This window comes from Labrus bergylta, chromosome 15 (assembly GCF_963930695.1).
Source record: "Labrus bergylta chromosome 15, fLabBer1.1, whole genome shotgun sequence".
NCBI lineage: Eukaryota > Metazoa > Chordata > Actinopteri > Labriformes > Labridae > Labrus > Labrus bergylta.
In genome coordinates, this window is record NC_089209.1 from 16,615,693 (window position 1) to 16,639,527 (window position 23,835).

Genomic DNA, 23,835 nt, shown 5'->3' on the forward strand with positions numbered 1-23,835 from the left:
AATTTTAGATATTCAAAATTACACGAAGGTTAGAATGATTTCTAACTTTAGATATATGGAGAATATAATTGGTTAGCCCATGGGTCTGCAAAACACAATTTCTTACAAGAGAGAATATAGTCTTATAAGGAGAAATGCTTATAAAATGTAGGCCTACTGATACGTGTGTTTGCTCTGGTCTAAATGTTCACACTGCTTGCCATAGAAGTGTTTTCCGGCCGCCCACGTTGCCTCGCTCGTCATCAAAGTCAACTATCTGACTTTCAATCGAGCGACACAAACTGTGCGCCAAAAAAAAAAAATCCAAAGGCAACATATTTAATTTCAGTTACCTTACAATAAAATAAAACGGTCGTGCACATAAAAAAAAAAAAAATGTCTGGAAACGGGTTGATATCCAGCATCAGGAGGTTAATACACGCCGACGAGCGGCTGGGCGCTCCGGTAAGTTTACATGGCGGATAGCTAACCGTGCTAATATGCTAACTTAACTAGGATTGTTAGTGAGGGAGTGTTAATGCCTTGTTAAACTTTGCATGTTCAATTTTACACTTAAATGTATTCACTGTATGTTGAAATGATTCATGATCAACAGACATTAATTACATTTTGCATGAACTCCATTAACATAAAACATTCCTGATTTTAGTCAAATATAATTAAGATTTTTTAATGTAGTAATCCATGTTGCACTGTTGTATTCATTATTATGAGATGCATACAACAGGAAAATCCAGAGCAGTTTTTGACAGCTTCTAAAAAAAGCCCCAGGAGAGGGAAACTAGCATTCCTCTGGACATTTAGTTTATTTTTATTCTTGTGTTTTAATGAAGGATAACAGATGTACATAACAAATGAATTGATTTATTATTCATAGGAATTTACTAACAAGTTGAATTGATTGAAATGTCTTCAAGGATATTTCTTGTTCCTTAATCCATAGAGTCCTTTTGAACAGCTTCGACAGCAGATGGAGGATGTTTTGGGAGACGGAGGGATCCTTAAAGAAGTGATCCAGCCTGGAGATGGCCCACCAGTTCCCCGCAATGCTTCAGTATTGAGTACATTTAAATGCTTTTTTTTGCTCTTAAAACCCCTGCTGCAGTAATTATTTGTGCAGTTTTTTTGTTCTGCCATAACTTCTCCTTATTTTCTTCGTCCCACAGTCCATTACTCTGGTTTTCTGGAGTATTCCGACCATCCTTTTGAAACTACCACGAACCTCAAGTACCCCCAGATGATGAAGTTAGGGAGAGGTCTGTGATTCAATCTTGACTTGCCCGTTGCCCTTTTAAAAAATGTTGCCTCTATATATCTGTTCACCTGTAATGATTGTTCAAACAGATGTGACACTGGCAGGCCTGGAGCTGGGTCTGTTGACCATGAAGAAAGGGGAGTTCTCTCGTTTCCTCTTCCAGCCTCAGTATGCATACGGGGACATGGGCTGTCCCCCCTTCATTCCCACCGCTGCCACAGTTCTGTATGAGGTTCACATCCTCGATTTCCTCGACTCAGGACAAGTGGACGACTTCATTTCAATGAGTCCAGTATGTGCACTGTTGTTATTTAGTACTACTACAGGAGTACTTTAATACTCCAGAAGCCACAACCAATACATTATATTCATTTTCTAGCCTTATTGACATGCATTCAGGAACACTTTTGACAGCATCAAGATACCAGTCCTGAAATATTTAGAATAAAAAAGTATTATGGAAATATAAAAAATATAACAAAAACAAAATTGAGACATATAACATAAATGTGTACTTTTAACTGTGTGTTTGTTATGATTTTGTTTTATGCCATTGTTTTGTTCTTTTGTTAATGTTAAGTCCTGTTTCTCCTCTCTCTTTAGGAGGAGCAGAACACGGTGCCTCTGTCCACTCTTCTTGAAGTTGTCAACACTGTCCGCAGTTTTGGCAACCGTTACTTCAACATGAGACGCTACGACAATGCCAAAGATCGCTATAAACAGGTAAACAGTCAGTAAAATAAAATAAAATTGAATGGTTTACATTTTTTTTACATCAGTTTACTAGCTGATAAGACGAGTCATTTCTGTGAATAAGTGTACAGGTAAAGGTGAAGATGTGTTTTTACCAGATTTTGTGTTTTGGCAAACAGGGAATGATGCTGCTGGGGAACAGGGACGCACAGAGCGATGCAGAGACGGAGAGGATAGATAAAGCTCTGCTTCTTTTCTATCTGAACCTTTCTCTCACTGAGCTTCGCTTGGACAGACCCCACAAAGCCCTGAAATACGGCAACAAAGCCCTGGAGATAGACTCCAACAACACAAAGGCTCTTTTCCGATGTGGACAGGTCAGAATTTGCTCATGTGTTCCCAAACTGTCAGAAAAAGCCTTACAGAACGATTAAGTGCATGATTCAAAAGGCACTTTAGAGTATTTTCATCAGCTCACTATAGAGAGATGATGCCAGAAACAAAGGGTGATAGAGATAACAGCACAGTTTGAGCCAGATGTGAAGGTTTGACACTTCTTCTAGCTTGAGTTCACTGAACATAAGGAGTGCTTAAGAAGTACATTTTGGTTCAGCATTTAGCTACAGTATACTTCTTTAACTTTATACACCCTTGTAAGCCACTAGGGGGTCTGTAGTCAGCTTTTCCTTCCCCTCCCGGGTTAAATATGTTTGTAATTGTTCACACTCAAGAGAACAATTAGTCCATTATTTGAAATGATGCAATCTCCATCCCGTCAGGCGTATCTGGAGCTGCATGAGTACGACAGCGCTCAGGATTGCCTCATTACTGCCCAAGCAAAGAAACCCTTTGACAGTGATATCAACAACCTGCTAAGGAAAGTGGCAACGTAAGAACAACTTTTGTTTCACACATTTAAGAAGTTTAAAATGAATCAAGACAGTTTACTGCAGTCTGGGCAACTTAATCTGTGCTCTTACTTTGTTTCAGTGTAACTCAGCAGAGCTACCACAGGACACAATCACTCAATGTTTTTCATGTTTCAGGTGCTACAAAGAAAGCTTGGACAAACAAAAGGACTTGTACTCTAAGATGTTCAGACACTTGAGGAGTAAGTGAAGCTGCAAATATGAGTAAAAAGGTAAGAACTAGCCTGCTCACCAACTTTCCCCCTCCTTTAATATCTGATCATTTCTACATCTGTCTGAGGTGTACCCATCCAGTTTACTAATATGTTACTGTCATTGTCATGTTTTACGTCTAAGCTTTTCAGACAGACTGATCTTATTCATACAATGTTTGTGTGTTGCAGATAAAGGAGAAAAGAGCATGTTTCTCTCAATGTTAGTCCTTTGGCGTTTTTGCAATGTGATGAGAGGAATAATGTTAAAAAAGAAAAAGAGTTCTTTAAAATTGGTTAGAGGTTTTTGGTATGAATGACACTCGGCAGTTGTGTTTTTGTTTGGAGATGCTTTGCAGATTTGCATTAACAGTGTTGGATATTGACACAGGGTCACATCACTTCTTTGGTAATGAAAATAAAAAAAAGATGGTACACTTTCAATATATTTTGTCTTCGTTGTTGATGATTTAGATTTGATGAGTTCTCATCAGGGTTAAGCTTTAAGGTCAAATGTGCCATGTTGAGCTGGCTATTTTTAAACGTTATATTAACATGATAATTAAGTAGATGATCCGATTTGTGTTTATGCATATTTTTTTCCTGTGTTGATTCAGAGTGAAATAAATGACCTTCTGCTTCACACTGAACAAACACCAGGTGGCGGGCTTGTACAATCTCAGCCTCTAGAACAGCAAAATGCTCTTTAAGAAAATGTCATTTAAATTTACCTAAAAGTTTAAACATTTAAGTCAAGTGTTCAAAAGCAGAAAAGGCTCCAAATACAGCTTTAACATAGATTTGACTGTTGACAATACAACAATAATAAAACCTAGATAGTTGGAAGTCTAGAGGCTTAGAGGTAACATCACATGCACCATAAATTGCTCATATATTGTAAGTGGAGCCGAATTTAAGCTAAGTGCAGCAGCAGGCGGGACAAACAGTGATGAGTAGTAACTGGACAGACAGAGGTATTGGGAGGGGGGGTAAGATGATGGAGGATCAAAGGTGGGGAGGGGCAGATGGAAGAGCAGCAGAATCTGATTGACCTCTTTGGCTAATCCACTTTTCACAGTGTGTGAGTGTTATAGCATCATCTCCCAGCAGCACATGGCCAGCAGGTCGTGCTCTGTTAAAGACCGCTTAGCTGGACGAAGGCAAACACAGACACAATGGTCTCCAGACTCGTCTACTACCTTCATCTCAGGTGAGGAAACGAGAGAGTAAGGCGACAATCTGTGTGCTCTAATACTGATCCCTTCATAACCCCGCTCATTTCTGTGCGTATGGCGGCTCTGCTTACGTACCTATGTTGCTGTTTGTGTGTTTGTGTGTTTTAACGTTGGCATCCGTTCAGCATTCAAGTAGCAGAACTTTTGGAGCATTTTTGACATCTTTGTCAGAAACACCTGAATGTTTGTTAATTAAAATGTGTCAATTTCATGTAATGCTGATTCATATATCAAGTTTTAGAAATATTGTAAATGATGGTTTTTGGGTCAAGGTATGATATTCCTTAAAGGGCTGATGTTCAAACTATCCAGAGCTGTGGTTCAATAAAAGGAGTTCAATCAAGCGCTAAATATCTTCAGGTGTGTACACATTGAAATTGATGTTGTTGAGGCAAAAAAATGTACAGGTTTGAAGGTTTCCTTTTTGTACTTTTAAGGCAATTATTTTTATTAAATGCGCATCATACCTGCAAGATACACTCAAATTACATGATCCCTGGATGTATGTTTAGGCCTAAAGCAAATAAAGTAGTTGTGGCAAGATCCACATTGACCATCTTTTAAAAGAACATAATGCACAACAATGCCAGTGTAAGACTTTAAAAACAAAGACTTTTTCATTTGAAGGGGACTTCCATTTTATTTCTAATGCAGCGAGGACTAATGTCATTTCTTTGATATTGTTGTCTTAAAGATGTATTTCTTAGAAAGGCACATGCTGTTCTTTGGATTAAAATAAAACATGGTTTAGAGTCAGTATCAAATGAACTAAATTGGGAGAACAACAGTAGTTTGATATTTTAACATCAGTTTACAGTACATACATTTTTCATCCACATACAGCCTAAAGTATTTGGCCTTCAGATCTCAGATTGTTCCTGTTGAGGCTTATGCTTGTGTTTTTTTTTTTTTTTTGTCTTCAGTCTGACCTTCACTTATTGTTGTCTAATGTAGTCAATGATCATTTGGATTGACCTGGCCGAGCAGTCACGAAGATTACTTTGTCTCCGTGAGTGTTTTGGCTGTGTGTTTGTGGTGACTGTCCAAAATGTTCCTTATCTCATCAACTATAGGCACCTTAGAGCAGCTAGCCTTAAGTCCATAGTTAAATGTAAAATATGTCACAGATAAAAACATGTACTACATTCAATGAAGTGTAGGATTTAAATTTAAAGAGATATAAGATATTGTGTTAAAGTTACTAGTAAAATAAGATACATTTTTGAAATATCCTCCAAAAAAACAATATGAATGTTTTTTATAGCCTCCATTGTAATGATGCACCAAGGAGTGTTCAGTACCCATTTCAAGCAGAAGGGGGCGCTACTATCTATGAAACTTTGCCCTGTGTTTCAGCCAATCCCCGTGCTGTTTTGTGTATGTGGTCCAGCCCCTGTCCGGCTGCAGTACTTCAGATAAACACTCACACACAAGTTGTAGAGAAAGACGACAAGAACAGAGAGTCGGAGGGAGAGAAAGGAGGAGGAGGAGAGTTTGTCAGAATGAGTCGGCAACATAATGGCTGTTATGGCGATGGAAAGCACAGATAGGGTAAATAGGTGAATATCGTGGTGGTTGAAAGTCAGCTGTGTGTGGAGCAAAGAAGGAAGAAATAAGAACCGGAGCAGAAACATGAGTCGGCAGCAGGAGTCACAGGGAGTGGTTTTAACGGGTTACCACAGCAACGCCGAACTACTGCCGAAAACTGGACCGTGTGCCTCGAGCTGTCCGTCAGCCCAGGACCACGAGCCCAACTCGCACAGGTGGGACATATCAGTGTTATCACTTTAAATGAGGGCAGCAACAACAACAACAACCACTGCTAAAGGTTTCTGCTGAGTGTGTGTGAGCAAAGGTCACTGTGTTATTCCTCATTGTATAAACGTGAGGAGTGTGGAGCTCATGAACAGAATATTATAGCTGAATGAAACCTAACTAGCCTACTTGTGTTATCCGCATGTTCCAAGAGATACAGCCCAGTACCCGTCAGTAAGTCTACTTCAAAGTAGAACCTGGTTAATTGCATCCAGGCTGGTTCCTTTTTTTTTTTTTTTTTTTAGCTCAGTGGAAAAGACGAGCTCTGTCCTTGGCCTTGGGTTGTTTTTTCCTTTATGCACATTCCTCATCGGCAGGTTCACCATGACTTTGTTACACTGGCCCAGATTTTACAACATTGTAAACATTGTTGCATATCTAACACTTAAATCAATCAAGCTCTAACGTAAATATTAAATATACCAAAACATGACGCTGAAACACTTGTCAAAGTTAGATAGACAGCTATAGTCCTTTTACTTGCACAATTAATATAATATATTCAAACACATTAACACCTTTTTTTTGGGAGGATTGATCAGTCGTCAAGACTTGTTTTAAAGGGGACATATTATATACTTTTACAGTGTTTTTGAACATATATTTGGGTAACCTGAGTGTCTACCGACCTACAAAATGTGAAATAAACCCATCTGGTCTGCAAAAGTCTTACAACACCGAGAAAAGGGCTGTTTCAATTTTGCTCAACTTGCGATATAACAAGTTGGATTCTGGTTTAAAAAAAAAAAAAATCTGCTTTTCTTTATAACTGTCTCAATGTAGGAAAGTTATTCTTCAGCCTATGACATGTAAAAAGACTATTAAAGGCCTGTGAATGTTCTCACAGCCAATAAGAAGCCTTGAAGTGTAATATGTTGTCACTAACAATCCAAAAGTTCAAGATTTTGACATGCAAAAAAACATGAATTTATTTAGTCTGTTTTGCTTTATTAACACGGTGATACATTTCTGTATGCCTGTCATGAACGTGTTAAGTGTGGGCACAAATGAAAGGAAACAGCAAAAGAAAGCATTTTAATATGTTTTTATAACTTTATGATGCTGGGCCACTTCAGGTCTAAAGGACAGCACACAATCTTCGCATTACATCTTAACCTTCCCTATAGCTTCTTACAGCCTTGGGGAAACTACAGATTTTGAGTCACTGTCACAGGGGAAATGCTGAACATGAACTGTGCTCAAATACACAGTCACAGTCTTTTATTTATAACACATCACATTTTTGAGTTCCTCCACGCCGAGCTGTCTGTGTATCCAGTTCATGTTTAGATCTGCAAACTACTGCTGTCAACAACCACGGTGTGCTGAAAGTAAATAACCTCGGGCTGCTGGCATTTAGATGGACACACCTGCCTGTGTGTGTTCCAGATGGCTCATCCAGTTAGCTGGAGAAAAACAGCATCACATTACAGCCTGCCTTTGTCTCACCTCCTGCAGCAGAGTGTGTATGTCCTGTCTGAGCTGACGTTAAGGCTTCGTTTTATGCTCATTGTTTCCCCTGGTCGGGAAATGAGAGACAGGGAGACACAGACAGACATACAAAGAGACAGACAGGAAGCTGCTGGACTTTTTCCAGCAGTGGTCATCCAAGCTGAGGAGCCTTACGATTAGGGTTACATGTCCGCTGGGAGCTGTGCACATAGATACCTTTTTTTCATTTTGTGTTTAGATGCTAGGAGTAGAAGTTTGAGCATTTCTGTGGTGTGACTGGGCAACGAAGTAGTCATTGGACACATGTGGTTTGGATTAATTCTCTCTGTGATGCAACTAAGATGCAGCAGAAATACAGTGCCTCACAGGAAATGACATCTGCAGAAAGGAAGACAAGCTGTGAAAGGTAACAAGATGTCAGACTGGCAGCAAAAGAAGTTAACTCTGTGTGAGTGCGACTCAGATTAGATTATTCTTCATTATCGTGACATTTATCAGACAGGCTTGGGGGGAAAAAAAAAGAGACCTAACCCGGAGGTGACGATGTAGAAGATGGACAAACAATTTAAGACAGCAGATATATGGTCCCAGTCAGAGACGGAGTGGCAGACAAACAAGCTCTCATTTCGCTTTAGCAATAAAATATGGAGAAACAAGAACATATAGTGTAGGTCAATCAATGCTAAAGAGGTGTGATTTATGAGCCACTGTGTCATTGCTCAGACCAGTAACCGTGTGTGAGGAAGAAGAACACAGTCAACCTCTGTTTTCCTCACAGGGCAGCTGGCACCTGTTGATGTGAATGGGAATACCACTCACACAATTGTTACCCTCCTTCCCCCTCTTGTGCTGGTTGCAAAACATCCTCCGCTGTCCATTGATAAACTGCATCCATCTCTAGGGGATGAAGTACTCACATCCTTTAAAAAGTTATGTCACACTTAGGAAGTGCATTTTTTTTTTCTTGCCTGGTGTTGGAGATTGGTACAATAGATTGATACAGTCTCGTGTTTTTAAACTAAATACAGAAATAAGAACACAAGCATATCTTTAATGACTTTTAAAAAACAGATTTGGCTTAATATCTTTTCCAGACTTTGTGCTTAGCTAGGCCAGGCTAGCTTGGCTGTCACTTCATATTTACTGCACAGATTCCAGAGAGGTGTCAATCTTTAATGTGACACTCGACAAGAAAACAGAAGTGTATCACACAAACTTCTCAAGAATTTAAGAAGTAGTAAGTGACATCTTCATATTGATGTTTTAGTCAGCAGCTCAAAACCGAATGATATTTGATATACACAATGACAAAATGTAGCAAATTGTTCTTGTTAAGAAGCAAATAATTGACAATTTCTGATTGAAATGAAACTCAATTTGGAGAGCAAAATATTTGGTGCTTCATTTTCTGTTGATCAACTGAAAAATATTAATTGTTGCAGCTCCAATGGAGTGATATCTCCCTCCATTAAAAAAAAAAGACCTTTATGTCAAGAGTGACATAAAATAGAAATGCTCTTGTTAACTCCCAATTACTTCATATTTCTGTCTGTTGAAAACTATTCTTCACTTGCCATCTCTCCAATATAACATCTGTCATAGTTTATATAAATCATGCAGAGGTTAATGCTGCTCTTAGTTTGGAGCTGAACATTTCAAACCACTCAGGTCTCCTATCTTTAAAGTCTCGAGTTGAGTTAACTTCCTGAAGTGTTAACTCATCAGTGAACTCATCAGCGCTGAAGTTGCTCTTTGCTGTTTCCTTCTATTCCTGTTTGCACCTCTCAGTGTGGATTTACTTCTGTAAGCTTTTTTCTGTCCACACACACACACACACGACCACACACACACACCTTTTTTCGTCGACAGCTCTGTGCAGGTGATGAAAAGGTGTGTGGATAACCATACAAAGAGTACAATGATAACACACACGGCTGGAGCACTCTTTTCCTTTAAAGGTCGGGCCACAGATGTATGAATGTGTGAAAATGTGTTTGTTTTACTCACAAAGGCAGCTCACCTGACATCAATGAATGTGTGTGTAAGAGAGCAAAGCCATGTGTGCTATTGTTTGTGCAACTTTAAACAAGTTGTTTGCATTTTTAGGGGTGTTTTTTTGCCTTCACACATATTATGAACTGGGATAGCCCCACTTCAAATGACAGGCAAAAGTTTATCTTTATTTTTAAATAAAAACCTCAGTATCATGGCTTATTCTCTAAGAGGAGCATTCCTGCCATCTCGAGTGTTCACCTGTGGAAGCTGTAAAGTTTAATTTTTAACATGTTGTTAATATGTTACCTGAACTACAGGATCATTTAATTGTGATTGAAATATGAGCATTTGCAATAAACACAGTGCAAATGTCATCGCAATAAATCAAACAAACACATAAAGAAAGCAATGCTTTCTCTCTCATCATGCATACTTTTTTATATATTGGGGAGAGGTTTAGGTATAATGGCCATGCCATGCTTTCACACTCTTTTTGAAACGGGTAAATGAATCCAAGCTAGCCATCAACTACCCTCTAATGAACTGATGCCAATATAGTTTTCATCCCTAGACCTGAGCAGAACAGACAACACAGAAAAGGTAGCAGCTCTGGAAACGAGTGTTCAGACACAGTAGTGCTGTGAGGTAAAGCCAGTAGGCCTTAACATTCCTGCAATGGAAATGCTAATATGCTGCAGTTGCAATGCTCACTATGTTCACCATTTGTAGTTCAGCATTTTTGCATGCTTGTATTTGTGAAGTACTGGAAAAAAAGGCCAATATATTTGTCCTCTGGAGATGAGGAATGTCTTCAAAAAAACTCCCCAGCAATCTATCAAGTAACTGTTTAGATATTTGAGTTTGGACCAAAGTGATGGAGCTTCACTAGCATGGCTAAACATATGACTAAAGTAACGTTAGTGTGAAACCCTCAGCTACAAGTATCATATTAGGAACCGAAGCCAGTATGTACAGATGGTTACATTGTTGAATGTATAAACCGGAGTTTAACAACTGTGAAAAACTAATATGAGTGTTGTAAATATGTTTGTGTGTTTGCTAATGTCTGATCTCTGGTCTTGTTGTTGTGCATGAAGGTCAATGATTAACTCCTCCTCTGAGTCCATGTGTGCTCCCAAGATAAACAAATCATCCCAACAGCTTGTGAAAACAAGAACATTTCTGCCATACCTTATGAATGAAAACATTTTGGTAAAGTAATGAAGAAGACCAACCTGCTGAGTGTGCTGTGATCTACAGTAAACAAAGAGGACTAGGACTGCATGTATTGGCTTGTGTTATCATTCAGTGTTTGGACTCAATCTTACGGAGAGGAGGAGAGAAATTTCAGACAAGTAGGAGGAATGCATGGGAAAAACATGAGGTAGAGTTAAAATGCAGAGGTGAGACACAAAGTCCCAAGTGGGCAGGAAGTAAAGGCACAAACCATGTAGTGTATGAGGAGAGGAAATAGGGGACAAGAGGAGGAGGATGAGAGAAAAGAGATTGTTTGTTGACAGGAAGAAGAGGAGGAAGTAAGATGTTAGTGAAATACCTGCTGTTCTTTGTTGAAACCTGATCAATGCTTTGTGCCTTTCCTTGTTGCTGTTTTTAAAACACTGTGTTAGTGTATACAAAGTGTGTGTGTGTGTGTGTGTGTGTGTGTGTCAGGAAGTCTGCTGTGGTATGTGGCCTTAGCTCAGCAGGATCCCTCAGGTTAATACTCTGATGTTAATTCCAAATTAATTAAATCAGCACACTTACTCCATGCTGTTCAGTCTGACTGCACAGTTGGCTAAACCGTTACCTAAAATTTGTCTCGTTATGTTTGGGATTATTTACTTCAAGTTATTTATATTGACACTTTGCCTCACAGTAACCCTTCATGTTATCTTATTTCCCTTTCATAAATCTTCCCTGCTTTCACATGTCTTGACTTGAACCTTGTTTTGCCCTCACAGTAACTGTTCACACAGCCTGTTTCCACTGTTACTGTGGTAAAGTTATCAACAGTCGGACCCACAAATATACAACTCTGTCGTTTTCTTACCCCACAGTGTGTTTGTATGAGTGAGAGCAGACTGATGATTGGAACAAGAGGCAGAAACGACAGTCGGATATGTTTTATATCCCAGTCATGATAACTCCACAGCTTGTACTGGGGGATAAACTGAGAGAGAATGTGCTGAGTTGGATGTTGCCACTTCCTGTCTCAACAAAGGCAACATTGAGTCAGATATTGTCCAAGCTAAAGAAAGGGAGCCTTGTTTTAAAAGACATGTAAATGTTAATGTTGAGATTTATCAGCAGCTATTTATTGATCACAATTACCAATATCTGTTACAACCATACGAAATACCCTGGGGGTTATATATTATCAATGAGATGATGCAGAATCATGTCATAATCGAGCTGAAAGACCACGCTCCTGAACAATGACTGGAAAATAAAACATTAACAATCATAAGACAAGAAGGAGAAGATAAAATAAGCCTTTTCTGCCTGTTTTTGGAGAGCTTTTGCCATGTCCTTTTGATGAGTGTGCATATTTGTGGAGTTAATGTAATTTTTATTTAAATAGATTTTTTATACAGCAAATACTGGAAGGCGTGGCATTTGTGTCACACTTAAATACAGCTTGTAAGGCCATTCATCCTATATCTTAAAAGAACACAGAACAAACAAATAGGCATGTTGTGTTAAGTGATCATAACTGAAAAAAACAAAAAGATATTCAATCACCTGTCAGAATCAGTTGTTCAACTGACTCTACTTCTTGTTTAATAGGATGTTTGTTTTTCTTTTTACATTTATGATAGATTGTACCTTTAAGTTAGCATTTTCTTAGACAACATGTTCTTATTTTTTCCCTTTAAAGGGGACACATTATGAAAAATCTTCTTTTACAGGGTTTTTGAAGATATATGTGGGTAACCTGAGTGTCTACTGACCCACAAATTGTGAAATAAACCCATCCAGTCCTTTGTTTGTGGTCAGCATAAGTCTTACAACACAGAAAAAAATGCCCGTTTCAAATTTGGTCAGCTTGTGATGTCACAAGCTGGATTCTGGTTAAAAAAAAAATCCCCTCCCCTCCCCTGATATCTCCACCCATGGACTCCACCCCCAGCCTAGAGCACAACCTTTACACAGGTCTGCTATTTTTATTCTCTCTACAGAGGAGTGATTTCTACTGGGAAAGCTCAGGGGGGCTCATTGAATTTAAAGAGACACACACACCAAAACGGAGTGTTCTGAGAGAGCTGGTTAATACAGGGTCACAAACCTCTGGTGCTCGATTCATGTTATAATTTGACCAAAGCACAGCACAGATGTTTCATTTAGACCACGGGACTATTTGAAAAGGTAGAAAAGGGGTATAATATGTCCTCTTTAAATCTCAGGAGAGAATCCCGGTTGTTAACATCCAAGTTTCAGTTCTTTAACACACGTCATAGTTGCACATACTGTAACATAATTTGTGGTTGCAATAGGAGTCACTGTGTGCCTGTTTATGAAATAAATATGACTTTACAACCATATAATGATTAAAACCTGTATGAGGTCATCCTTACTATAAGACGCCCTCAGTCTTAACTAGGCTAGGTCAAACAGCATCAATAAAACTTCATGCTGAGATGAGCTAGCTAACAGAAGTCCAGGCTGAGTGAGGGAAGCTATTCTTAGTCTCGCTGGAAATTCAACACACTACTGTCTCTCCCTTACTGACCGACTTCTGTCCATCTGACTCACTGTCAGCCAAGAGTCACGAGCTATCTGTGTCTTCTGTTGTGCCATAAAGTCAACACTTTAACTCACCTTTTATACAGAACAACAACACACACTGATCACAGGTGATCAGAAGAACCCAAGTGTTAAATTACAGAATAAGTTTATAGATGACTGAGAGAGAGAATCACTCAAAACTGAGCAGCGCTTGCAAATAAAGGATGTCGGACGTGTTTTAGGAATCCTGGAAACCTTTCACAGGATTTTACATCTTTTCTTTTTTGTCATCAAATTTTTGTTTTTATTTTTGGGGGTTGCTGGTGGCCTAGCGGTAAGGTTGCGCCCCATGTACCGAAACTATAGCCCTCTAAGCAGGCGGCCCGGGTTCAAGTCTGACCTGCGGCTCTATGCATGCAAGTAATTTCTCTCTCTCTCTCTCTCTCAGATTTCCTACGCTATCCAATGTCCTCTTAATATATCTTTAAAAGAAGAGATGTAGATTTGGTTACAAATTCTCTTTTAGTAAAGTAGAAAAAAAGATAATACTAATTTAGATGATGCATCGCTACTATGTATTTATGAAAAAATACAAACCCTCATGCATACAAATATAAACATTATATACTTGAAAACAAAGGAGTGCAAATCATAATTTCAGATATTTCAAACTGTCCGACTCACCTGTCTCCACATGTCTGTGTCTCTTAAGCCGCAGAACAGGCCACTACGCAGTTCAGCAGAGCCAGAACACACACCATGGAGACAGATATGGACCTTGCACTGCTGCCTCCTGTACAAAAACAACAGGTCCAGAGCCATCGTCACAACCAAACCCAAATGCAGCTGCCTGCCCCAGATCTCAGCACTCCTCCAGTCCTAAACCAGGCTCCAGCCCCAGACACAGCCCCATCTCCAGGTCAAGAGCACGGCCTCCATGCCAGCGCTGCAACTCTCAGGTAGGCTGACATGCTGAAAATTGTCAGTGCAGTAGAAGTTTTCTTCTTAATTCATTTCGTTTTAGGGCAAAGAAATTAAAGTTTTGTCACCTTTCATTTCTTCAGATTTTTAGACAATTGATGCCCAGGGATGATTAATATTTCAATTTACTCACTAAACAAACTTGTAGCTAGATACAGTACGTCTCAGAAATCTTGTCAAAAAAAAAAAAAAAACAGGAACTAATTGAATGAGTCAGACAAAAAAAAAAAAAAAAAAAAAAGAAATCCATGTAAAAATCCTCAGCTTGTTTTTAGTAAAATTAAATATTACATTTTTACCACTTATACCAAGTATTGTGGAAGTTCAATTAACATGCAATAACCTTTTTCTACTTCTGTGCATGCTCAGATTAAGAATGTCTGCTGTAAATGTCTAGACTGTTAAAATGTTTGATGGGGTTTGGTTGGCCAGCAGACAGTATTTGTTCCTCATTTGTTTTAAAGTAATCTCAGCTCTCAGAGAGGATGTCTTTCAGTCACAGGGGATTTTCGTGACAATAAATGTATACAATCAAATATATAAACCAGCAATAACTTCAAGTCAAATGCCTTGTTTGGAAAAACAGATTCAAATGGAGAAGCATGCTGTTTAAGTTTGGGATTTTTTTCTGTAGAAATATGTGTTTGTGTGTTTGTGTCTGAGTCCTGTGCAGCCATTTGTGACCACTTGACGTGTTCAGACTGGTTATGAATTCTTTGTGTGTTAAGAAATGCAGCGTCAACCTTTAAATGTTGAAGTCCTGATCTCTGTGTTGCTGTTATGCACATTTTGCAGGACTCTCTGGATGAGCTGGAGATGGATGACTACTGGAAGGAGGTGGAGAATATCACTCGCACGGGTGGAGGAGCAGGGAGGGGAGAAGGTGGAGGAGAAGGAGAAGTGCCAGAGGAGGAGCAGCAGAAAATTTCTGAAGGTGAGATACGATGTTTCCATGGATAGACCTGAAAGCGACATATGAAGAGTCGACTCATGGTGTGTATTTAAATACAGGATTCAGAGGGTACTAACAAAAGAGAGAATGAAGTGTCAAATTTGATCTTTATCATAGTTTTTGCTTCTCCATGTAGTGTATCATGTCTCTCTTTAGTATATTTGCATTATTTTGTGGGTCTTTTTGTCTCTTTGTGGTAATGTTGCATTTCTTTTAGTCCTTTTTGAATGTCTTTGTCTTTGTGGTTCTTCAATTGACTTTCAAACAACAAATGCAACCTTTCCCTTTGTAAAAAAAACTTTGTAAAATTGAAAACTCAACCACTTGTATTTCTTAAATGATTACGGTTCAAAATTAAGCTTTGCGCTCATGCAGGACACATGGATCACTTTTCACCGTAGATGTTTTGACTTTTTCTGGCATACATGCAATCAGCTGTTTGTTTGATCTTTGTGTCTTTCATTTCAGTATTTAAGTGTCACATGTTATGGAGCAGAATGATTTTGTGTATCTGTAAGTAATTGTAAGCTGTTGATCAGAATCACAATGCCTGCTCAGACTTACACCAACCGAAATAAGAGGTAGTCAGGTCTTGTGTTTATTTCTGTGCGTCTCATTGAGCATGTTTAGGAAGGCTATTGTTCTCTTAGGTAAACACAATCTTCCTGTGTTACAGTGTGTACAGTTTGTCAGTGGTTACTCCTTTCCCTTTCCTCCACCTGGAAAGTTGCCCCGACTGTCTGTTACAGGAAAACATTAATGCTTCTGTATCCATTTTTTTCAATTTATTACAAATCTAATCTCATTTTCTCTCTTAGAAGGCGAACAGGAGGAGGCATGGCTAACAGAGGCGGGGCTGGCACGGCTGTTTGATGATTCACTGGCAGCTGACCAGGATCAGGTGTCATTCATCTTTCCCTAAATTTAAACACTTAGTCATAGTTTAGCAGCTTTATGTTTACAGTTCGGTGTTCCAGTGGATGCACTCTGTATTGTTTGTGTGTGTCATGCTATACAAAAAAATGTTACACGAGTGAGAATGTGTTTATTTAAGACTGACTGAAGAAGGCACCAGATGTATGATAAAGTCTGTATAAATATCATTGATTATGCTTGTCTCTGATTGGTTGATTGACAGGAAGAAGACAGTGCTGTGTTCCTGTCCACACTGACGAGAACTCAGGCGGCCGCTGTCGAGCGACGTGTTGCATCTCTACAGCAGACGCTACGACGGCGCAATCGGCAGCACGTCCCTGACGTCAGAGACATTTTCCGACCTCCTGAAAAGGTTAGCAGATGTATAAACAGACACTCTCAACACAAAGTCATTCTATTGTATTGACATAAAAGAGATAGATTTATCTTGAAAAACAAATAACATTGGACACAGGATACAATATATTTAGCAAATACATTTTTTTCTGTTGAATATTTCGAGCATTATCAAAGCAATCTGTGTAATCTGTGGTTACTTTTAACTTAACTTCTGCTTCCTCGCTTACAATTCCTATTAGCAGAATAAACCACTTTGAACCAAAAAATCACGATCACACACACACACACACACACACACACACACACACACACTGTCTGTTAATTAACAGACAAGATAATATGTAACATGAAGAATGTTACAAGGAGGAGGCGGTCTGTTTTAATTTGTGACAAGTTGAACATTACACTTTGTGCAGTCCAGTTACGCGTCTCTGTGTTGCAGGATGATGATCTCAGTAAACTCAAAGGGGGAAGTGAGAACGGACAAAAAGATGTCACTTCATCTGGTATGTGTCTCACACTCCTACAGACTCACACACACACACACACACACACACACACACACACACCGAGACCCAAATAAACTTCTGCCTAGCAACCCATACAAACATCAGAAAAATAATAGCGCAGAAAAATAAATCGAGACTGAAATGCAGTAGAATTTCTAAATATGTTGTGCGTTCCTGTTAAATCGATAAAAACAAAACAGATAAAACATCAGGTGTGTGTTCATTCATCCAAATATAAGTTATAGTTAGCAGCCCCTCTCTCTTTCTCCCCCCCTTTAAGTTCAGTGACTAAAACATTTGAGCATTAATGAGAGAAAAACACTTTGAACTTTCCATCGCTGTGTTTATAAAACTGCACTGTACCTACATAAACACACTCGTCCTGCACTACTAGTGCGACTGTATCTCTTATTTCCTTTTATGTCTGTGTCTCAACAGAAACAGAGACCGAGCTCAATGTTGAAGTGGCTTTTTCAGAGCAGGCGCTCACTTACAGGGACTACCACCAAAGGTTAAAGGTCAACACAGGCCCCAGCTCACCTGACGACAAACTACCGGTGAGTCACGTACCTGTAAACACACACACACACACACACACATTAAATGCAGATTTACTTCCTCATCTGTATTTTTTTTCACAGGGGAACAATGTATGTTGTTGTCAATAAAAAGATAAATGCATTGGTTTAAAATATTGCCTGTATGCATATACAATACAATTGCTATACTATGCACTTCACAAAGCCACTCTGTTGCTGCATGTGTTGTGTTAAATCAGAGCTCGTATTGATTAATGATTAATTATTGTGGGTCAATGATTACCAGAGATAGAGATCTGACAACAGAATTAAAAGAATTTACTGCGCACAGATGTTTTTTGCTGCTCGCTGTGCATGCAAGTGTGACAAAATGTTTGCCTTGCATCTTTACAAGAACAGAAGTATTTACTTTATCACCCCAAATTTCAAATTATGGCAAGTTCTCAGTGTGTTTTTACAAGGAAATGAAAGATCATTCTTTCAAATCTTGCTTTTCATTTAAAAAAAAAAAAAAAAAAAAAAAACATTAAGATTTGAGACTCATTGCTTGATGTATGGCTTTGAGAGCTGATCTGCAGTGCCACCTGGTGGTTAAAGTTGGTAACACAGGCAGTTTTCACTAGTGTTCATAAATAGGTCTCTTGTCACTTCTACAAACCAATATATTTTCCATTACACCCTTGACATTGATCATGCAGTGTGAATGTAAACACAGTCAGAAATGTGTTTACTGTACTGTGCTTGTCATTCAAGCCTGTCTGTCATCCTCTCTCTTTCTTTTTCCCTTCAGAACTTTAGGCTGCTCCGGGATAAAACAGGTCAGACCAGAATAGGAGATCTGTCTCCTCTGGATATGAAAAAGGTAACATGGTTGGATGCCAATATCTGTTTGTTTAAGTCATGTTGGTTTAATGCTAAACCTCTAAAGAGTAATCGCCTGTCAGATGAGTAATGAGTGTTTGAGCGTGTAGTTACAACAAAATATTCTCTACATAAGGATAATAGAGAATAAAGATGCACCTATTCTGATCCAATCCAAACTAAAGTTATTTATGAAGCACATTTAAAACATCTAGTCACGTTCATTCATATATAAAAAGCAACACAATAGAAAGATTAAGACCAATTTAAAAAACAGGAATTAAACTAATACAAGTAAAGCGTCTACTTTTACACTATAACAACATATTTAACTTATTTGTCTGTCTCTTTAATGTTTTGTCAGGTGCATAGAGTGGTGCTGGTGGAGATGACGGCACTATTTGACACAGCAGGGATCGACCTTAAGGCTCACAAAGCTGTCAAACTCAAGACTAAAGGTATAACGCATACACCAACAAGGTCTTAGAAGTAGGAAAGTACTGAAGATGAAAAAAAACCTGAAAGTTAACATGCACAGAAACATGGACATGAACTATGAAATTTAAAAACAAGACTTTTTGCTAACACACAGACAGGAGTACACTATATTCCAACACTGCAAGACACAATGGAGCAGTCAACATAGCTAAAAATAAGAACATGACAGTTTTGTTTCCAGGTAAATATTTGAACTTGGTGTCCTGTATTAGGCTATTTATGTTAAACTAAATATTTGTTTGTGTGTGCAGAAAGTGGTCTATTTGGAGTTCCCCTTGCCACTTTATTGGATCAGGACCAGAGGCGGGCTTCTGGGACCAAAGTGCCATTCATATTGCAGAGGGTGAGCACATTTACTATAAAGCAGTACAACTATGATTAGAGGAAGTTTTACAATAGTTATTCAGTTTGTCTCGACGTTGGTGACCCCTGTTGACAGGCGTCCTCTTGTCTCTCTGCTGATCTTGTCCTGTACATGTGTAAGTTGTGTTAAAACAATTAAAATCTCATCCTGCTTTCTTTAAACAGTCAAATGTTTTTACCCATTGAGAATCTTTACCTTTTGAAAATGTAAAAAAATCTGCAGCCTGCTTTAAATGCCTTCATCTGACACCGTCCATGTGGCAGTTCATCATCACTAGTATGTCTAACTTAAATAGTTGTCTGACACTTTCTACTTTTAACTTGACTGTGATCACTTTATTGCTTTTTCTAGCTGATGTGTCATATTGAGGCGGAGGGATTAAACACAGAGGGGCTGCTACGGATCCCTGGAGCTGCAACTAGAGTCAAGGTTAGTTTTAGAGAATTAGCATGACTGTTGATACCATTAATGACGTGATTTGCTATTAAAGTAGAGAAACAATCTGACCCCTGTCTATCTATCCCAAACACAGTCGCTGTGTCAGGAGCTTGAGTCCTCGTTCTATGATGGGACGTTCCCATGGCAACAGTTGAAGCAGCATGATGCGGCTAGTCTTTTGAAGATGTTCATCAGGGAGTTACCCCATCCTTTACTCACTGTGGAGTACCTCAACGCGTTTCTTGCTGTCAACAGTATGTTAAGAACCTGTTCATGAAGCATTCTGCTGATTTGCTAAAAGTTTGCAGACAATTTATGTGATGGAAAAAAGGATCAACTTTGCATTAAGGATTGTTGCGTGTGCGTGCGTGTGTGCGCGCGTGTGTGTGTTTTTACAGACCTCCCTACAAAGAAGCAGCAGCTGCAGGCTTTGAACCTGCTGGTCCTTTTGTTACCTGAGGCCAATCGGGACACTTTAAAAGTACATGAGAGCTGCTTCCTGTTAGATTTCTATTTCAATTTGAAAAAGTTTTTTTATTTTAGTATATCTGATTTTATTTTTTTTTGTTGTTTGTTTGCTTCCACAGGCTCTGGTGGAGTTTTTCCAGCGTGTGATTGACCACCAGGCCAAGAATAAAATGACTCTCAACAATGTCTCTGTTGTCATGGCACCCAACATCTTCATGTTCAAAGGTTTCCGCTCCAAAGTTACAGAACAGCAGGAGTTCTCCATGGCAACCAGCACGGCCAACATCGTCCGGCTCCTTATTAGATACCAGAATCTTCTCTGGACTGTAAGGATGGAAAAATACTCCTCTAGTTTGATATATTCTCCTTTGAATCCTTGTGTTGCACAAAAACATCAATTTGTTCATGGAGTAGGGAGGATAGAGCAGTGTATAAACTGAGGCCATGAAATCTCCCTTTTGTGCCCCTCCAGATCCCAAAGTTCATTGTGACCCAGGTCAGACATCAAAACATGGAAAGTCATCGGAAACAAAATAAAGAGAGAGCTGTAAGAAAACTCTTGAAGAAGATGACCACCGAAAAGACATCTGAAAAAGCTATCCCAGAGGTAGGAGATGAACTTAAATAAACAACAACAACCACACTACTAAGGACTGTGCGAATGAGAAGCTGTAAATCTACATTTCTTTAACTGTAGGTTTTATTATTATTATTATTATTATTTATTATTTTATTATTATTATTACATGGTATTGCAAGAGCTCCTACTCCAGACTGCAAATTGATATGTAATGAAGCCTAAGCAAAGATGTGCCTAAATATTTGAACACTGAATATATATGGTAGTTAAATTTTGATACCAGCCTTTCATGCAGTATAACTGCATTGTGTTTATAATGTACACTGCTCCTCTGAAAAAAACCCGGAAGATACAGTATATTGAGAAACGGTGACATCTAGAGGTGTAGAAAAATAGCAGTTTTGTTCTTATGGGAGTATATTTTACCTTAACTGCAACTTGTAGGCATCAAGAGACAAATACTATTCCTAATATTCGATCATTAAGTTAGTATTTCTGTCACAATGTATCTACTGCTTTACAGAATATTTATATTCATTTGATCTATTGATTATTTACAAGTATCTTATGCCTTTCAACCGAAAAGTTGAGGGTTCAATCCCCAGCTGGGCAACATGTCTGATGTGTCCTTGGGGAAGACACTTAACCCTGCATTGCTTTAAAGCGTCTGCAAAGTGAATTGTAACATTGTAACTACTACAGCAACCTTTGACCATTCATGCTACGTGCTCTAAGGTCAGACAGTGTTTGTATCTTGTTTATCAAAAGACCAGGATTTTATCCAACACCACATTTTTGTTGTCTGAAGTCACGGTCACATCGAGTGTTTGTGTAAGATGCAGACAGTGTTTTGACCTTGTTTTTGTGTGTGTGCTTATGTCTGTGTTGTTTTTCTGTGTTTGTCTCTGTGTTTATAAACAGGAGGGCTCACAGGGATTTATCCGAGTCCAAGCCCCACAGTTCAATAAAGTGTCCATGGCAGTTCAGCTGACCGAAGAGTTACTGGCTGTTGATGTGCTCACACGCTTCCTCAGCCAGGACTGGTAATGTGTACACCAACAGCTCCGTAAACAGTATTTTTCCAGACTACTTAAGGCCTATATTTATCATTTATTTTTTCCTCCTGCATCATTTTTGCTCTTTCTCTCTTTGCCGTCCCAGTTCAGTGGCAGTGAAAAAAGAAGAGCTGTGTCTCTATGAGATTGGTGGAAACATCAGTAAGTCCTGCACTACCTAAATATATATTAATCAAAAGTTTTTATTTTGTTTTTCTGCAGATAATCCCGTAATTGAGCTGGAAGGCCTTACGATTATAACTCAAACCTGTTGTTGTGACTGCAGTTATCAATCAGAATGATCTCTTCCCTGTCTCTCATTTCTCTTCATCTTTTGTCCCTCAGAGGAGAGATGTCTAGATGGGGAAACGTTTATGAAGGACCTCTTCCAGCTGAACCCGACTGCAGAATGGGTCATCAAAGTTGCACAGAAATAGTCATTTGCACTTGCCGAATGCTGGGCTGCCCAACCCTGTGTCCTACTGAGAAGAGACATAACCTGAATCTCTGGTTTCTGCTGGTTCAGGACGTTCTTGGACTCTTCATTTGTAGCAGAGATTTCTGAATACACACAATTTGCTTGCCCTGACCACAGCCTTAAAATACAAGTGGAAGTCCTCTGACTGAAAATACTGCTTGCGTTTCCCTCCACAGCCAGACTGTCAAACAAGAACAAAAATTGTGCTTTGACAGATGTTTCCATTTATTCTCCTCCTCGCCGTGTGATGCAAATTTGAGTTTCAGGCCTCAATAACCACTATCCTGAAGTTTCATTTGGGTAGATGAATAAAGACTTATTTTTAGATGACCTAAGGGTATCTCTCGAGTTCTGACAGACTGCTGATGAACTACAAGTTTGTTGAAGCACTTGAGCCACAATATTGTGATTTTAAACACTTAGTGATACTGAAAGTGTTGCAGTTGTAATCTTTGATTTATTGCCACTAATGTTTTTGCATCTGCAGTGAAATGTTGAGATAATATAGGGAGACCAAATATTAACATTCTCTTCCATCAACAAGAATAATTTGAGAATTTTGGCTTTTCTTATTTATATTTTTATTTAAAGCCCTTTAAAACACAAATGTGATTTTATTATTGTATGTCAGTGTATTGAAGCACTTCACTGTAATCAACAGGGAATGAACGTTGGAATAAATTGATGTTTCGGGAGCTTTATGTGGAGTTCTAGTGTATGTGATGGAGTACTGCTGTACTGTGAGGGAGGGGCCCCTATAGGTGGCACACCTCAACATTCATCAGAAATATATTCATAATGATGTTGTCACTGACAACTAACCTGGGCACGCAATGATGACATCACTGTTTTATGGTACATTAATAATGCTGTACTTTCTAACTGTATAAACCATTGATGTTTGAGTGTTTTTATGGGTTCATATATTTTTGAAAAACTGATTTACCAATTTGAACCAACACAGTCACGACTGTGCGTAAGCTCCCATAAAAGTCACCAAGTCAGTTGCCTTACAAGTTTTGTACCAAAGACTCATTTTAAAGAACTGTTTGACTCTAAATTGACAAATTCAATAGATCCAAAGCTGACTGTATGATTGCCTTTTTCAATGACACACCCTAAAATCATGGGCTGTAGATGTATCTGAACACTTCTGGCTTTACCTGTTTTTATAGCCCACTGGTAAAGCAATGTTAGTGAAGAAATGGAAGAGAAGAAAAAGTATATTATCTGTTGCACACATACAGTATCTGTACTTTGCTTGACTTGTAACAAAACCTTATCTGATTATGTGTGATTCATTACAGTTTGGGCGGCCTGTGGAGAATAAAACATTGCAGCTGTTCATCTTGTGTTAAACTGAAAAAACTACAATTAATGTGACACTACCTGCCTTGTATTGTCTCGTTTTTACTGTGAATATTTTTTCTGAATACTGATTTGTCTTATTAATGTCCCTTGACCACAAGACTGTAAATAAACACATAGTTATTAATTACCAAGTGTGTTGTTGAGAGTGCTGGTTTATGCGTCCAGGTTACATTTG

At 38.7% G+C, this 23,835-nt stretch overlaps 2 protein-coding genes across 4 annotated transcripts; both read left to right on the top strand.

The window, feature by feature from the left end:
* The first annotated feature begins 217 nt into the window (after positions 1-217).
* Positions 218-3,512, top strand: fkbp6 (FKBP prolyl isomerase 6). The gene is made up of 9 exons (XM_020632406.3): positions 218-444; positions 944-1,061; positions 1,167-1,256; positions 1,345-1,547; positions 1,859-1,978; positions 2,128-2,325; positions 2,728-2,837; positions 2,995-3,089; positions 3,261-3,512. Exons 1-8 carry the CDS (start codon positions 376-378, stop codon positions 3,065-3,067), a joined length of 981 nt encoding a protein of 326 aa, XP_020488062.1. The 5' UTR covers positions 218-375; the 3' UTR covers positions 3,068-3,089; positions 3,261-3,512.
* Positions 3,513-5,726: 2,214 nt separating this feature from the next.
* Positions 5,727-23,791, top strand: arhgap18 (Rho GTPase activating protein 18). 3 transcript variants are annotated; one of them, XM_065963697.1, is made up of 18 exons: positions 5,727-6,066; positions 14,004-14,250; positions 15,068-15,206; positions 16,043-16,125; positions 16,363-16,512; positions 16,942-16,980; positions 17,446-17,565; positions 18,338-18,409; positions 18,773-18,866; positions 19,158-19,249; positions 19,622-19,699; positions 19,803-19,962; positions 20,107-20,189; positions 20,296-20,502; positions 20,649-20,783; positions 21,678-21,799; positions 21,918-21,973; positions 22,157-23,791. In XM_065963697.1, the coding sequence occupies exons 1-18, from the start codon at positions 5,936-5,938 to the stop codon at positions 22,246-22,248; spliced, it is 2,100 nt and encodes a 699-aa protein (XP_065819769.1). In that variant the 5' UTR covers positions 5,727-5,935; the 3' UTR covers positions 22,249-23,791. The 3 variants fall into 3 exon arrangements, with proteins under 3 accessions (XP_065819769.1, XP_020488058.1, XP_020488057.1); XM_020632402.3 differs by having other exon boundaries at positions 14,010-14,250; positions 16,942-17,005; positions 17,447-17,565; XM_020632401.3 differs by having other exon boundaries at positions 5,728-6,066; positions 16,942-17,005; positions 17,447-17,565.
* Positions 23,792-23,835: the final 44 nt, after the last annotated feature.

Excerpts from the sequence above, each read along its gene's own strand:
- fkbp6 (XM_020632406.3), top strand. The coding sequence starts at position 376 with ATGTCTGGAAACGGGTTGATATCCAGCATCAGGAGGTTAATACACGCC. Across the intron at positions 1,062-1,166 it reads CCGCAATGCTTCAGTATTGA|TCCATTACTCTGGTTTTCTG; the intron begins GTACATTTAAAT and ends TTCGTCCCACAG. Across the intron at positions 1,257-1,344 it reads GATGATGAAGTTAGGGAGAG|ATGTGACACTGGCAGGCCTG; the intron begins GTCTGTGATTCA and ends TTGTTCAAACAG.
- arhgap18 (XM_020632401.3), top strand. The coding sequence starts at position 5,936 with ATGAGTCGGCAGCAGGAGTCACAGGGAGTGGTTTTAACGGGTTACCAC. Across the intron at positions 6,067-14,003 it reads CACGAGCCCAACTCGCACAG|CCGCAGAACAGGCCACTACG; the intron begins GTGGGACATATC and ends GTGTCTCTTAAG. Across the intron at positions 20,503-20,648 it reads ACCAGAATCTTCTCTGGACT|ATCCCAAAGTTCATTGTGAC; the intron begins GTAAGGATGGAA and ends GTGCCCCTCCAG.